Source organism: Natator depressus, chromosome 8 (assembly GCF_965152275.1).
Source record: "Natator depressus isolate rNatDep1 chromosome 8, rNatDep2.hap1, whole genome shotgun sequence".
Taxonomy (NCBI): domain Eukaryota; kingdom Metazoa; phylum Chordata; order Testudines; family Cheloniidae; genus Natator; species Natator depressus.
In genome coordinates, this window is record NC_134241.1 from 15484687 (window position 1) to 15501919 (window position 17233).

The following is a 17233-nucleotide window of genomic DNA, read 5'->3' on the forward strand; positions in this document are numbered from 1 at the left end:
TGTTCTTCAGGTTTGCATGTGTTATTGCTTCTCCAGAGAGCATGCAGGGTTCAGATGGTTCTAGGATTCTCCAGTTCGTGTGTTCTTACTCCCACTGCCTCAGAGCTCGCAGGGATCACACGTATTTAAAAAGATGCTCCGAACTCCCACTTGGAGTAACATATTGTTTCTATATTACGGGAGGAAGAGACACATTGGATTTGCACTGACAGAAACAGCAATACATTTGGAAAAGCTGATACTTTTCCAGCAGACATTTGTTCCGCACATACAGTTAAAACACTCTTCTTTGTAACCTGACAGATTGTGGGTCAAAGAAGGATGAGCTTGTGCAGGCCATTTGGGGACAGATTGTGGGTCAGAAGTGCAGCCAGCAGTGCCAGCCCCACTGGGAGGAGAACAGTGAGGAAGATCATTTCCCATCCTCGCTCCTCAGGCAGGTACACACCCCAGCTAGAAGATCTAGCCAGCACATGGAACGAAATACGCTGCACATTCCAATTCAGAGTAGCAGATCTGCAGCTGCACTTGCTCCCTGATCTGTTAACAATTTTAAAACTCACTTCTTTCTGAAGTTCCTATTTAAATAATCTCTTCCAAACAGAGCACAAGGTCAAAGGTAAACACTCAAGTTGGACAATAAGAACAGACTAGTCTGTTTCTCTCTAGGGCTCCCAAGTCCTAGCAAAATGCTGCAATGGGCAGGGTTATAAAATCTGCAGGAGAATGTCTGAATCCAAATAAAAACTATTTTTGCTGGAATTGTTTAAGTCATGGGAATATTTCTGAAATGTTATTTTTAAAAATATCCAACCTAAGTTTGGGGCCTGCATTGCCCCACCAGCGGCCTTTTCATTGGCAATTGTTCAGTTCTAAACTGACTACATGCAGCTTTCTCCCTTCTATGCTCAGTCTGTTCCTCATGCCCACATCATTCTGTGAGGCCACACGAGCCAGTGTTTGACAGCAGAATCCTTTTCATGGGGAAGAACTGTGATATCTCAAACACCAGACTGTGAAGTGACTACATGCAATAGGCAGGAGGATACCAGCTGTTAAGGAGAAAACTCCTGTTTAAACAAAACCAGCAGTGAAGGCAATGTAGAAAGTTTTGCAAGACTCATCCAATTCTGGTGAAACCTTACAGATATTTTAAAGGTTTTTCCTGGTGGTTTCTCAAGGTCATTAGCTACACAAATGAACAGGTGACAACAATACAACAAAGCTCATAGTTTTTCCAACAGGCAACAATCGCTGGACTCTCTTAAATGTCTGCCAAAATCGAACAGGCACATGAGGTTAGCGGCAAAAATTCCACCATCCTGTCACCACTGGGGAAGACACTCCATTTTCCTCTTTAAAAGTAACAGTTTCCCTGGCAAGATTTTAAAAGAAGGATATTACTGGTTTCTACACAAACCACCAAAAAAATTAAAAAAAAAAAAAAATCTAGCTACATTATTTTCAGGACAATTGTGCAACCATTAAACTGCATATACAACTCAGGTCTACCTATGCGCAAATGCCCAGTTATTATTCCAACTGGTCTCCAACATACAGAAATCTCCAATCTGCGCAGTCACAGTATTTGCACATATAGATTAGGGATGACATTTTCAAAATCCAGGGCCTAGGGGACTTACAAAACAACAGATGCCCGAACATTCAGTGTTAAGGCTGAACATCAGGCCTGACACATTCGCTCTAACTCATACTAATGCGCCATTCTGAGGGCACATGACTGCCTGAATTAAGGTCAAAGTGACTTACTGCATTTGCACCTATCAATTAATGTATTAGTGGGTTAATCGGACCCTTCACTATGCTACTTGTTGAAATGAAATTTGCCAGGCTTTTTGGCTTACAAAGGCCTTGAAAAAAGTGGGACTATTTTTAATTGTGGGTCTCCACATTTTGAGCTCCATTTACTCTACTCCTTTTCTTCAGTGCCTGCTCTCCCACTTCTTCCCCTCCCATCTGTTTTAACTCTCTCCAGGCCCATTGCATTTCCCTGCCGTTATCCTCCTTCTGCTTTGCTCCTCGCATTTTCTGCCCGTGGTGATTGGCTGTTGCACAGCACAGCACAGCAGATATACCGACATCCTTTTACTACTGCCAGTGGCTGTGCCAGCACACAATCAATCACACGTCACCTCTTAAGCACAGGATGGCTTGGGGGACTGATAATGAAATGAATACCTTTCATGTATAGGATGTTGGTTCAAGTGCATCCCAGCTCAGTAACATTGGATGGATATTTAGTAATTTATATGAAACGAACTGCTGGTCTCTGTCCAATTCCCAGGGGAGAGATATCCACATCACAAACCAGCTGGGTGGTTTTTATTTGTTGACCATGTCAATAGACACTCTAGGGTAGCAATGGGCTCAGAGGCTGAACTATCCTCCCCTAGGTAGAGGAGGTCCTTCTGGGTCAGGGCTGGAGCACACTGATGGAAAGCTAGTGCTGCCAATGTCTGTGCTGTAGCTGTTGTGTGGCTCAACAGAGGACTACAGTTTCCAGGGCTGTGAAACCAACATATCTTACAAGCACTATATTTACAAGAACAAAAGCACTCTTGAGCACTGATGGTGTGATTCTGCAGCCTAGAATGAATGCAGTCTTAAATGCAGCTTTCTGTGGGTGAATTTTCCTTTCACTTGTTTTTGTTGATTGTTTCTAATACTACTACTTCAAAGGAACTTCATTGTGTTGGAGGGAGCTGTTAAGACATGGTGGAGAACTATATTGGAGAAGTATGCACTTGGAGAGTTTTTAAATACAGATTCTTAATTTGAAGAATCATAACATTGTGAGGTGTCAGTGTCAACTAACTGATGGCACCATTACACTACACAATCACTAGGACTAATTAATCAGATTGTTTTTTGAAAGTTATATATATATAGGGTTTTTCCATGATGCTCCTCACAGTATATATGAGAACATGCTAATTGTGTAAATAAGGACTCTGGATTCTGAGCTTAGAGCATCACAGTCATTTCGAAAGAAATTAGCCTCACTGCTCCTTGACAATAGGGAACTATTATCATCTGTACTTTACAGTTGAGGAAGTGTGCCATAGAGAGGTTAGGTGTCTTGACCAAGATGACAACATCTGTAGCAGAGCTGGGAGTAGGACTCAGTTCTCACAACACAACACTTTAATCACACAATCGCCCTTCTTCCATAGGTGCTGTCTCATGTAACAGAGCATCTAGGCAGGTCCACTGTCAACATGGGGAGGAAATGGGTTGGGGCTCTTCCTATATAAATTAGAAACCGCACCAGTGAGATATTTAGTTCTCCCCTCCCTGTTTCTTTCAAGTATAAAATGTTCTCTCCTGCTACTTGGGCAATACTCAGACCACCTGACGTGGCATCCCTGGCCTTTAGATAGGGCCAGATTTTCAAAAGAGGTCCGTTACCATTCAGGCACCTAAAGAAAATGAATAGATTTTCAATGGCAGCTGCTGGGCACTGATTGTTCTGAAAATCCAGCCACTTCATGTAGGTACCTAAATGGGAGCTGAGCTCTTTTGAAAATCTGGCTCTACCTAAAGGTCAACTATTTATTATTAAAGAAAGGCTCAGTCCACAAGGTGCAGGAATTAACCCTATTTTCTCAGAAGTTCAGTGAGTGCTACATCTGGTGTTCCAGCTTGATCCCATCTGCAATTATTATTGATTTGCTTTAAACCAGGTCAGCATTAATGTCACACATACGCAGCAAGCTAACATTCTAGAAATTCTTACATAAATATCAAATGGGAAAAAATTACATCCCCTTTCCATGTAAATGATTCTGTTTCCATTCTCTACTTCTACCCCATCCCCGCAAAAAAAAAAAAAAAAGTCTTGAAACATCTAATTTTAAAAAACAAAGCTGTACTTGCATTATGTGAACTTTAAATAATTTACAGTTTTTCAATTACATTGACAGGGGATTTCTCTCCCTGTGCCCCAAGTATCACTTTTAAAAATTCACTCTCCGGCTGAGAAATTTTATGCCAGGTTGCAGAGCAATGAAGCAGAGCTGAAGACTCTTGGTAGAAAGGATTTATTATAGAAGGAACTTATCTGTTTTAGCACAACTGACATGTCTATCATTCAAATGACCGTCGCTTCCAGCCCCATTTATTTTGCAACATCAAAATGCAAAATGGTGAGTTTAAGGAACTATGCTATTTAATGTGGTGAAGACATTTTCCGTTCTCAAAAGGTAGAAAGATCCATCATCAGCCTGTTTATTTAGAGTACCCTTCCAACACAATTTTAAGCCTTTGACAAAAAACAGCTTTAAGCCAACAGATTTCTGTCAGATCAACTTCTGGTAGCACTTATCCAACATGTATTGCCACCCTTCTATTCCTCACCTAAATCATGCTTCAGATTTATTATACAATATTCTTTGTACATTGACTCAAGAACAAAGATAAAACATAAGTACTCTTTAAAAAAATACCTTCAAACACAAGGCCAATTTTTCTTTGTGCCCATTACTCTTTATGGTAATATATACTGTTAGCTATGGAGAGCAAGCCTTTGGCAGTGTTTCAAGACATTGACATAAAACTGGTATCCAAACAATTCTTATTATTGTAAACAAGGCCTTAACTCACTTTATTTATTTTTCTCATCCCTATATAAATGCATACCTATGAACACATGAGTATTCAACTTCCTTTGCAAGCATTTTTGGCATCACAATGGTATTCACAAACTATAAAACTTCTTTATGAATCATTTATGCATCAAACCACACATTGAAACTATACAATAGGCTAGATGGAAATTTTCTTCTGGAAGTGGTTGTATCCTTAAATCCATTGCAGAGTGACCATTTGTTTGCTGGAAGCATATTTCTGCATCTATCGAATGAAGCTTCAATACCAGCATCTGCCATTTGGCTCTGAACCTACACCCACACTTTATATTGTGATTTTATGTATGTAACATCCTACCTGTTCCCTACAGGTCTGTAATCTATTCTTTCAAAACAAGCATATCAAAACACTGCAGTGGTATTTGTAGAAATGTTGCAATGTTTCTCTAAAACTTCCAACCTAACATTAAGACACACACTAAATCATAGCTGATTTTGTTTATAAAAGTGCAGGTCAAACTGTAAATTAATTTTATCATCCAGAAGCACCCACAAGATTGCCTACAGAAATATCCTTTGCTTCTTTCTTGTTTAGATGCCAACATTTACACAATTAAGGATTTGCAAGGGCCAAACACATCTGCCAACTAAACAAACGTTTGCTATATTCTAGATAAGATAATGACATGCACAGGAGTTCAACAATCAGCTTTTTTCTTTTACTCTGAAGAAAACAATTATTTGTTGTAGAAAACAATGAATAGGATGTATAGCTGTACAAAACAGAAGCATCTCATGGGGTAGGGGAAACAGAGATTTAACATGTTTTTTAATAGGGATAAATGAAAAGTAACACAGAGCGAGAATGAATCAGCACTACAATATACAACACAAGTTAAGGGCCAGATTTTGTCTTCCTTAGGTTGATTTAAATGGAACTGCTCAAGAAGCAGTGTGGTACTTAATGTGAATTACAGAATATAGTACTTACAAATATTTTACCCCAGGACAAGTTCAAATAGGGCATGATTCTGCCGCCCTTAATCATGCCAAGCAGTACTTTACACCATGAGTGGAATAACAGAAACAAAGGATATTTATCTATCTCCAGCCCGGTGAGATTGTATCAGAGTGACTCCCCCCGAGAGCATGAGTGTGCTCCGGGTAAACGGGCAGGATCGGGCCCAGAATGATCTGACTGCCTTTCAGCCTCCTGCTGTTCTGGCTCTTTCATTACTGGATGGAGACGCTCCACCTAAATTCAGCGGGACTGTCCCTTTGTTGTGTCACAACTTGCGCAATGTAACAGAAGAAAAACCTTTCGGGTTTGTAGAGTTAAACATTGCAACACGTCTGCAAATACCCAGCTCTGCACAGACACAGGCCCTCTTCTTGAAGGCATTGGACTGATCACCTCCCCGCCCCGATCATCTCTTCCAGCTCGGCATTCCCCACTCCCAGCGAAAGCCCAACGGGAGATCAGTTCCTGACCCCCGCGTACTAGCAGCGCCAGGAGCCCCGCTGTCACCGCCCCCTCCCCTTGTCCCCCCTGCAGCCCGAGCCCCAGAGCATCCTCCTGCAGCAGAGCCCAGCCCGAGGAGGGTCCGAGCTTTACACCCAAACTGGGGCTCAACCCTCCAGCCCCCAGGGCCGGGGCTCGCTGGGAGAACCGCTGCTGGGCACGGGGAGAGAGGGACCGTCCCCGCGCGCTGGGCTGGGCGTCCCGGGGAGAGAGGGGAGGTCCGGGGCTGGCGGAGAGCCGGGACCCCCGGCCGCACGCGCGCTGCAGGGGAGGCTGCGCCCGGCTCCGGGCTGCGCTCCCCTCCTCGGAGCCAGAGGCGGGCAGCGCCCCCCCCGGCGCGGCCCCAGGGGGAAGCTGCCTCCAGCGCGTCTTCCCCAAACTTCCCGGGCGCCCCGGCACAAAGCGGCGACTGACACATCATCTCCCGCCCCGCCTGCAGCCCGCGCTGGGGGCGCGCTGCCCGGAGCCCCAGCGCCCGGGGGCAGCGCCGCGCGGGGCTTCGCACTCACACAGAAGCGCTCCAGGTCCGTGGCCGCCATGGCGGGAGCGGGGGGGGGGTCTCTGGCCGGGAAACTGCCTTGCCGGAGCCCCGCTCTTCTCCCCGGATCGATGCGGCTGAATGAATCCAATATGGCCACTTCCTGGAAACTCCCCTTTGCAGGCTGGAGAGGCCAAGGGGAGCCGCCCTCAGGCCCCCCCCAGCCTGCGGGGGGAGGGAGCCAGCGAGGGAGGGGGGGCTCAGGGCCACCGCAAAGACACCCTCCCCCGCACCCCTTCAGCCTGAGGCTCCTCCGCAAGAGGGGCCGGGGGGCACCCGGGCGGTGGTCGCCGCTGCTGTGCCGCCCCGTGGGGGGATGCTGGGAGTTGTAGTCCCGCGCCTTTGCGGACCCTGTGCCAGAGACAGATTGGTTTTGGTTCAGGGCGCAGCCAGGGGCACCCGTATCACGAGCCCCGAGGGCCCAGAGCCACCTTCCCCTGGGGAGCCCCGGAGAACCCCAGCGAGCCCGAGTAGAACTGAGGGAGCCCTGCCCGCCTCCCTCCTTGCTGGGATGTGCGGGGCGGGTTGGCTCTCCCCGGGCGTGCCAGGAGAGAACGTGCTCCTGCCGCAGGAGGCGCGAAGGAGGTTCTGGCAACTGAGCTGTAACAGTGAAGCAAACAGGTGAGGAAGCCGGAGGTGAAGGAGTCTAGTCACATCACAGAGAGGGGAAGTGCGCTAGAGTAAGGCTTTCTGTGGGGTTCTCCCGTTGCATCTTGTCTTGCTAGATTGTAAATTGTTTGGAGCATGGAGAGTGGTGACTTGCGCAGGGCTAAGACTTAACAAATAATGCATTGTAATATTACCAGGTTTCAGAGTAGCAGCCGTGTTAGTCTGTATTCGCAAAAAGAAAAGGAGTACTTGTGGCACCTTAGAGACTAACCAATTTATTTGAGCATAAGCTTTCGTGAGCTACAGCTCACTTCATCGGATGCATAAAGTATTTTCCACTTTATGCATCGGATGAAGTGAGCTGTAGCTCATGAAAGCTTATGCTCAAATAAATTGGTTGGTCTGTAATATTATCAGCAGGACTGGTAGTGTAATGCCGACAGACCCCGGTTGTCAGCCACGGGATCGAACCGGGGACCTCTGGAGCTGAGTGAATGAGTCAAAAGCCAGCTGGCTCTTAGCTAAGGCTGTAAAGCAAACTCACTTAACTCTCTCTCTAAGTGGTCTCATTGCCACTGGATGGGACAGAACACCACACCCAGGATGTATGTGGGTTACATACTTCCCCTAGTTGAGGAAGCACATCCTGAGCTTCAGAGACTTCCCAGATGAAATCCTGGACAAGCCCCCACTTGTAATGCTGACAGACCCCGGTTGTCGGGATCAAATCTGGGGCCTCTGGACCTTAGTGCATGAGCCTCTACCACATGAGCTAAAAGCCAACTGGCTGTTAACTAAGGCTGTAGAACAAACTCATTAATCTCTCTCTTTAAGTGGCCTTGGTGCCACTAGATGGGACAGAACACCACACCCAGGAGGTGTGTGGGTTACAGTAGCATGACCTGTTATTAAGGTTGCCCAGCACATCCCATTATAAGACCCTGTTTTCAGCTGCTTATAACTTTGCCAAACTTTAACCATTGAGGCTGAATTTTTTCATTCCTCATTTACTTCCCACTTGCTGCCTCAAAGGAGGCAGAGATCAGACAGTTCTCCCCCTCCACAGCTGATGCCTAATTTTTTTAAACATTCTGTTTCATGTATTTTGTTACCTGTTTCTGTGGCATGCCTAGCATGCTTTTGGGTATTTGAGAATAAATAATTATGTACCCACAAAAGCCAACTGCTATTAGCAATGTCTTTTAAAAGAAGCTAAAACAATAATAGCTTTTTTAGTGCCTCCCATAAGAGGATCTAAAATGCTTTACGAACATTATTGAATTAAACCTCTCCACCTCCCACAGTTAACTATGTAAATATCACCACAGGTGAAACTTTCACAGAGCTGCGCACTCAATGAACAAATTAAAACTGAGACCACTGTTGGTTCCATCGCTGTCCATCTCATGGTTATCCTGTACTCCCCCAGTCTGTTTGTTGTATGCACCTGTTACCTCTCATCTTATACTTAGATTGTATGCTCTTTGAAGAGTGACCATCTTTGTGTTATGTGTGTTTTACATGTGTTATCTGATCCCGCACTGGGGCCTATGGGTACTACCACAATATAAATAATAATAATGAGGTAGTGTTAGATTATACAGTAATGAGCCGGTTTGCTGTGGTACAGTAGGTGTATAAAATCATGTGTTAATCCATATGATCCTTTATTCTTCACATTGTTCCTGAATCATTTTGCAGGAGATCAGAGAAGCATGTGACTGGAGGAATAAAACCACAGGATATGAAAATCAGAGGTAGCTGAGATAACTGGAGTGAGGGGGGCAAGGGTCATTAGAAATAAGCATTCTAGTCTCTATTACAGAAACCAGGTCCTATGATGAAAGTGCTAGGATGTATTTTCCCTGCAGCAATTTGGAGGTATTTTCTAATTAGGTATCATTTGAGTGAGTTGCACTGTGGATTACATCAAAGAAGTATGATAAGCCCACTGCTCTTTGGCAGATATATTGCTTTGTCTTTCCTGAGCCCATCTCCCATTTGTACATTCACTTCCAAGCTGTTTCCTGTGTTAATCTGCACTCTGACAGCAAGGCTGCCAAGATGTCATCTTTAAGGGTTCTTTCCTGAATCTAGGGTTTATCAAACACATTTATGGCCTGATCCTGAATACCCTCAACCAGGTTCATAACTTTATGCTTGTCAGTAGTCCCACTGACTTTAATGGGACTAACCGTGGGCCTGATCCAATGTAGTCAATGGGAGTTATTCCACTGATTTCAGTAGGTGTTGGATTAAGTCCAAAATTGCTTGCATACAGGATCAGGGCCTTCATTTGTATTTTTAAATGTAAGCTGAAAAAATGTAAGCCCATGCCCTTTTTTGCTTCTTTTGTGCTGTATAAAGTAGGCCTGCTTAGTTTATTTTCTCTCCCCTGCCTGTCCCCCCTCCAAAAAAAAAAAGTTCTGTTCTATAATTTTAGTACCTTAGAACTTACAAGGATACGAAGTATTATCTTCCCTGTGTTGCTAGAGCCTTTGAGAATTGGAGTGGGAACTTTCTCAGCCCTTGACCAATGGCATAGGCTTGCTGAGCCCTTCACCAACAAAGCTTTCCCCTCCCATTTGTTTGTATGGAGTTTGAGTTAAATAGATGTTAGCACAAACCAGCAAAAATCCCACTAAAAGTCCCCTCCTCTCGCAAATCTCAGGTTGTCATCTCCGCTTGTCTCATTCCCACAGGTTCTCCAGTCCTCCAAGGAATCCTCCAGCAAAAACAGGGAAGTCAGGACCTGATAATTCTAATGTGCACAAAAGGCAGATTTCTTAAAAGGCAAAGAAAACCTTGCAGATCTTCTTTATTACATCATAAAGAAGCAAAAATAAATTAATTAAAAACCCGCAAACTTTTTTTCCTTTTCTTTGCAGGTGATCTTTAAGGCTCCAATTTACCAAAGCACTTAAAGTACTTGCTTAACTTTAAGTATATGCTTAATTCCCACTGAAGCCAATGTCTGTGCTTAAAGTTAAGCACATACATAAGTGCTTTGCTGGATAGGGATGCACTTAGTAAATCAATCAAGATTCTTTCCCCCCAGTAAAAAGAAAACTGCCCCAATGGGGCTGCTGCCACTGGGAAAACTGCCCAATGGGTCCAAGGCCCATTAAAGCCAGTGGATAGACTCTATTGACTTCAATGGGCTTTGGCTCACTCCCGAAGAAAGTAAAGATGGAGAGGAAGGCAGGGGAAAAATCCAGAGACATGGTAACTGGGTCAAGAGACCTCTCTATTGTAGCTGCATCCTGTGACCTGATTGTATTTGTAGTGAAGATGGTGCCTGATTGTTGAAACATTTTCCCTTTCTGAGGTTGATATCTCTTCTCATTTTCTTTGGCTGCACCAAAAGGGGTGTCGTTGAGAGGTGCTTAGCCCCATGATCAGCACAGGATAAATGCCTAGAGAGACAGATAGACAGCATGAGGATTTTATTTTTAACACCTTATTATTTCAGAGGACACGTTGTTCCTAAGGATAGGGAGCCTGATTCTCTATTCCTGTATACAAGCTCTACAGCAGTGCAACTCTGTTAATTTCAATGGCTTTATGTTGATGTAGAACTGGTGTAACAGACAGGAGATTCAGACCCATTAGGCTTCAAGACATCTATCGTTCTGCAGATTGTTCTTAAGCACTCAGGAATTAAATTTATATTATTATTGAGTTGGGTGGGCGTTCCTGCCAGGATCTCTAACTCTGGTGGAGTATTTCTGCCTACTGAATGTAACGCTTACTTAGGGCTAGATTGTGGATTTGCCACAAGCCCTGAGTAAGCTCAGCTACCCCATGAACAGAACAGTGAGCCACTAGTGAGCCAAAGATTCACATTTGGGTCCCTAGTTCCTTCCTTGCCCTGGGAGAGGGGGAAGGAATCTGCACCAGCCCTTTCCTTGGTGCAGCTTTCCTCTTTGCCCCAATCAGATGTTCTGGCAGAGGCATTGAGAGTAAGAGGGACAGGACTCCACGCACAGAAACAAAGGAGTGGCAGCAGCCCCACTGGGGCAGTTTTCTCCTCCGGCCCCTCACATTGTGACCTAGGATGCAGGTAGCCCATGCAGGAGAGAAAAGGAGGCACTGTATGGGCTTTTACTCCCCTGTGCAGGCGCATTGAGCAAGTGACTGTCCTGCCCCTAATTTCTTAGCTTTCACATTTATGCCATACCAAAGCCACATGCAGCCCTTTTGTACATGGTTACGTATTTTTCAGGGCTGGATAAAACCCTTGATCTTCCTATATCATTTGCACTGGCCGAGATGGGGGCTGGATTTGATTTCTTCCACATTATTCAACGCAGGCCAAACAAGTAAACATTCGGTGGACCTTAAATGATTCCTTCTGCCTTTGTTTTACTGCAACATGCCTTAAACAGGAGTGGCTTCACAGTCATTGCTTTAGCTTCAAGACCACTGAGGAGCTGAGTGTCTTTGAATATCATTAGTAATCATAATACTTTGTGTTTATAAGGCCTGATTGTTCAGCGGTGCTGAGCACTCATAACTCCAGTTAAAGTCAGTGGGAGCTGCAGGTGCTCAGCTCCTCTGAAAATCAGGCCCATTCTTCCCTCCTCACACACCCTGAGTTGTACTTTACTCCTTGGAGCAGTCCCAGCAAATTGCCCAAGGTCTGAAAGCATGTAACCAGCATAGCGGGGAACAGAACCCAATCCCCTGACTCCTAATCATAAAGGGCCACATTCTCCCACCCTCACTGAAGCTGATGCTGTGAGTAATCCCAACAATTTCAATGGGTCGAACTCAGAACTAAGGGGCTGTTTACTGTGGGAATGGGAGTGGGGGGCAGAATCAGCCCCAAGGAGATTCATCTGTGTGGAACAGCAGGCAATAATTATCTGGCAAATATCATGTAAATGCTGTCTGCTCTTGTCCATTTAGTAATGTTCTTTTGAATTGGCCCTTGAGTTGCAGTTGAGCCTTACTCCTTCATCGGATAATGCCTTTTATCTCTAGATGTTTTCCCTCCTTCCTAGACTTTTGTTTGATTGTGTATTCATTGAAAGTTACTGCATTTCTCTCTGGAACAAAGGAAGAGCTCTTTGCCTTCACATAACTCACCCTTTGTTTCACAGGGAAATATCAACAAGGAAACTGGAAAATTGTGGCTTTGGTCGTTGTTGTTGGATTTCATATAGGAGAAAAATCTACCTTTCCTCACTGAAGGTACAAATTTCATCAGTGCCCAGTGCCATACAGCCCAAAGGGAAATCCGCAGTCTTCTCTAAAGCAGGATTCTCCTGTCCAACACTCCTTATGCTGGAAGAAGATTGGAATTTTCCCTGCCCATTCATCCTTGCATTTTTCCTTCCTCTTCTCATCTGTATTGCAATATGATGCCTCACCTTTCTTACAGTTCAGAGCAAAGTCACGTGGCTTCTTTGTTACACAGCTTTACAGTTCCTGTGCCAAGGAGCAGGAGCACCGGACTGGCAAGGCTTCCACCTTAACGCTGAAGATTAAACAGACAGTACTGTGATTGCAGAGCCTGGATATGGATGCTGGATATTCCACTTCATTTTCCGGTGTTGCATCATTTGAATTGTTGCAACCATGCAATACTATCCTCCTTCTACTGAAGATAATGGCAAAATGCCCACAGTTAGGTGTGTTTGCTAACATGGCAATATTGATGGGTCCCTCGGGCTGCGATGTTTCACAAACACTTCCCAGTCAAATACATTAAAAGAGGGACAATCCCCTAATGTTTGTGATATAAAGTTAGCAAGCTGCAAAGTTTGGTTTAAAATATAAATAGCAGAAAATTAAAAGATTTTTTTCTGTTTTCTGTACTTTTCTTTTGTCCTAGCTGGTAAACGGGAAACACCAAGATGTTGCGTTGTGCAGGAGGTCAGACGAGATGATCTTAATGGTCCCTTCTGACCTTAAAGTCTATGATTCTACGACAGTTGGCTCGAAATCATCTGAGAGGCAGCCTGCAGTGTTCCATAAATAACCAATCCAAAAATACGTACTTTTTAGGTTTTTGGCAAAAGGAAAAAGAGGGAGGCAAAATTTTCCTTAAGGCTGGAATTTTCAAAGGAGTTAGGTACCACAACACCAATACGGTTCCAGCTGATTATTCTCTGTATTAAAAGATTTTGCCAGAATATATTTATGGTGGTATTCAAAGACATCATCAATCAGCAACATTTTTGTAACTCAATCTACTTCTTAATCAGTTATGGAGAAATAAACTAAACACCATACAGATAGAAAAGCCCAGGGGACTTGTCTATAAATGGATAACCTTCACCAGGTCTGAACCACTTATCAATGAACAAGACCAAGCCAAGCATTTGCCATTCTACAATACTAATTAATGATGCCCAGCTTTTATATAGAGGTTTTCATCTGTAGGCCTCAGAATGCTTTGGAAAAGAGATCAGTATTATTGTCTCCCTTTTATAAATGGGGAAACTGAGGCACTGAGCTGTGCAGTGACTAGCTCAGGATCACCCAGCGAGCCACAAATGGACATTCTTTTTTTTAAATCCAATTAAAACTGGAAGTAGCTGCATGAACCCAAAAATAGTGTAGTGAGGATTCCCCACATGACTACACAATTTCCCACCACCCCAGGATTACTAATTATTATTATTATTATTATTAAATATTTATATTATAGTAGTACCCAAAGGCCTCCAACTGGGCTGGGGGCCCCATTATGCTTGGGGGATGTACAAATACAGAAATGAAGCAAGTCCTGCCTTGAAGAGTTTAAAGTCTAAAGACTCTAAACACACAACCAGACAAAGGCTGAGGGCTGCGGACACAACATACAAACAAATGAGCATGGGTCTGAAATGATACAGCTTAGTTAGTCAGATATATTGTATTTTGTTTTAATTGGTGCAAGGCATAAGTACCAACCTTCTAAGAGACACTCAATAAATGAGAGTTTGTGAAGGGAAACACACCCATTAACATAATGATAACCGGGGTGGGGGGGGAACGAGTATGTGTAACTGACGCTTGGTCTACACTACCGACTTATGTTGGTATAATGCATTGCTAGGGGTGTGGAAAATCCACCCTCCCCAAGCAATGTAGTAATACCAGCCTGACCTCCAGTGTACACAGGAGAGCTTCTCCTATCGACACAGCCACATACTCTGACAGGAGACGCTCTCCTGTTGGCATAGGTAGCTTCTTCATTAAGCACTACGGCAGCACTGTAAGTGTAGACAAGCCACAGCGCAGAAGAGAGTAACTTGTGGAAAGAGTTTATAGGACAGAGTAGTTAAAGTGGGGAAACCAATTCAGCGCCATCACAATGCAAGACACATTTCCGCACACTTTTCCAGTGCTTTTATTATCATCATATGGCCCTATGCTCCCCTCCACTTCGGTGGGTGAAGGGGACACCGCATCCACTGATCCCAGCTGAGGAACATGGAAAGGAGGGGTATTGCCTCTGTAGCACGTTTTCCCCATCCCACAAGATTACAGGTCTCTGTGTGGAGAGAGGATGGGCTGGGATGAGACTAGAGTGCTGGTTATATGTGGAGCATTTGCCCCCCTAAACTGAGTAGTAAACCTTCATAAGCTACTGCAGATGGGGTTCTGGTGGTCAGGGGACAACAACTTGCTGGGTGAGGGGAACAATGCAGAGGCAATGGGCAAAGATACAACAGCATCCATGTGGCCCTCTAGGTATCCATGGCTTTTGAGATCCAACCTGCTGTCACTTTCATGGGAGCTGTCCAGACAGCAGGCCAGCCTACAGGCGTGCTCACGCAGTCGTCAGCACCCGTAAACTGCATTGATTTTCAGAGAGAATGGCAGAGATTTTCAGAGTTCTCAGTGTAGAGGCAGCCTGAGCACAGATGCACCCTGCTTGATTTTAACCAGTGCCAACAGTGTCTCCTTGGAATGCCACCAAATTCTCCACAAATGTTTGTAAAATAAGGCAAGTGGTTCCAAAAACCCTATCGTCCTTAGTTCTTCTCCCTTAGCATATTCCTCTTGTTCATTCTCTGTGAGACAGAACATAAGAAGTGAAGGATAGGCACAAGGTGAGAGGAAAGGTTTGCAACATAAAAGGATGCAGAATGAATTCTGAGTCTTTCATATATCTGTATTAGATTCTAATAACCAACCTTTAAAGCAAATCATAGCAATTAGTTTTGGATGCTTATTTATTATTAGATCTCTGCAGTAAGCCAGCCAGCATCGTGGGGCTGCTATAAACAAAAAGGCATTGCTAATGCAGGGGTGGCATTAGTAAAATACCATACAGAAGAGACAACACCAGCAAAGTATGTGGTTACTGTGCAAACAATAGGACAGGCATGGTGAGGCAATGTTAGGCTTGAAGGAATCAATGTAGGAACATTACAGAGCTACAGGCTCTGCTAAGATAACACGGAATTAAGTGAGAGAACATTAGTACAGTACAGCACAGACACTTTGAGGAAAAGTGCCAGCTGTTGTCAAGGGATGAAATATGTTTTCAGATGAGATTTGAAGAGATAGAGAGATAAGGTGAAGAGATACAAAAAGGATATTCCATGCAGCCAGTGGGAGTTTCAGAAGAAGGCTCTTGCACCAACAGTAATATGGGTGGAGGAAGAGAAAGGAAGACAGTGCCAGATGAGTAGAGGGATGGGGAGCAGAGAAAGATGAAGACCATGAGGAAGGCTGGACCATGAATGGTAATAATATGCAGGGCTTAGAAATGGTTTATACTACATAGTTTCCAAGTTTAAGACACTGGAAGTTAAACACATTTATTTTCCCTTTCCCATTCATTGCACAGACAGTTACTTTTATCTCTCTGCCTTCCCAGCATACTCACTCCACTTATTTTATGTTCAGTCTCCTTTGTTGTTTTCCAGTCAAACTGGTGGGTCATTCAAGAATCCATTTCATGAGCTGGTTGGGAACAAAGTGATCAAAAGAAAATAAGCCTTAAGGAATGGGTGTCATTTACTCCTTTCTTCCAAAAAGGCCTTTGAGCCCAATCCTGCACCCAGTGATGTCAGGGGAAAGCTGCTTGAAGTTTTCTGAACCACTTACAAAAAATTAATAATTTTAGACATTAAAAAAATGCAAATTCAGAAATAACAGATGTGGCAATGTATTTATAAAAGTTCCTTCTGAAATACTAATGAAAGTGGGTTACGGAGATTGTTTAGCTATACAATATAGTTTAATTCATATGTTTTTTCTTATCTTGTTTGCAGAGAAGAGGGTGTATAACTCAAAAGGATCACAATTGATCAGATGTTCAAATATCATAGAATCATAGAATAGACTTATAGAATATTAGAGTTGGAAGGGACCTCTGGAGGTCATCTAGTCCAACCCCCTGCCCAGAGCAGGACCAATCCCCAACTTAATCATCCCAGCCAGGGCTTTGTCAAGCTTGACCTTAAAAACGTCTAAGGAAGGGGATTCCACCACCTCCCTAGGTAACGCATTCCAGTGTTTCACCACCCTCCTAGTGAAAAAGTTTTTCCTAATATCCAACCTAAATCTCCCCCACTGCAACTTGAGACCATTACTCCTTGTCCTGTCATCTGCTATCACTGAGAATAGTCTAGATCCATCCTCTTTGGATCCACCTTTCAGGTAGTTAAAAGCAGCTATCAAATCCCCCCTCATTCTTCTCTTCCGTAGACTAAACAATCCCAGTTCCCTCAGCCTCTCCTCATAAGTCATGTGTTCCAAACCCCTAATCATTTTTGTTGCCCTTCGCTGGACTCTCTCCAATTTTTCCACATCCTTCTTGTAGTGTGGGGCCCAAAACTGGACACAGTACTCCAGATGAGGCCTCACCAATGTCGAATAGAGGGGAACGATCACGTCCCTCGATCTGCTGGCAATGCCCCTACTTATACACCCCAAAATGCCATTGGCCTTCTTGGCAACAAGGGCACACTGTTGACTCATATCCAGCTTCTCGTTCACTGTCACCCCTAG

The 17233-nt window shown here is 44.2% G+C and overlaps 1 protein-coding gene across 1 annotated transcript in view; it reads right to left on the minus strand.

The window, feature by feature from the left end:
- Nucleotides 1-6796, minus strand: part of SEPTIN8 (septin 8) — a 76358-nt gene extending 69562 nt beyond the window's left edge. The window contains exon 1 of the mRNA XM_074960497.1: nt 6639-6796. Coding sequence (XP_074816598.1) covers nt 6639-6668 — 30 coding nt within the window. The 5' untranslated portion in view covers nt 6669-6796. The remainder of the gene's footprint in view (nt 1-6638) is intronic.
- Between the last annotated feature and the right edge of the window lie 10437 nt (nt 6797-17233).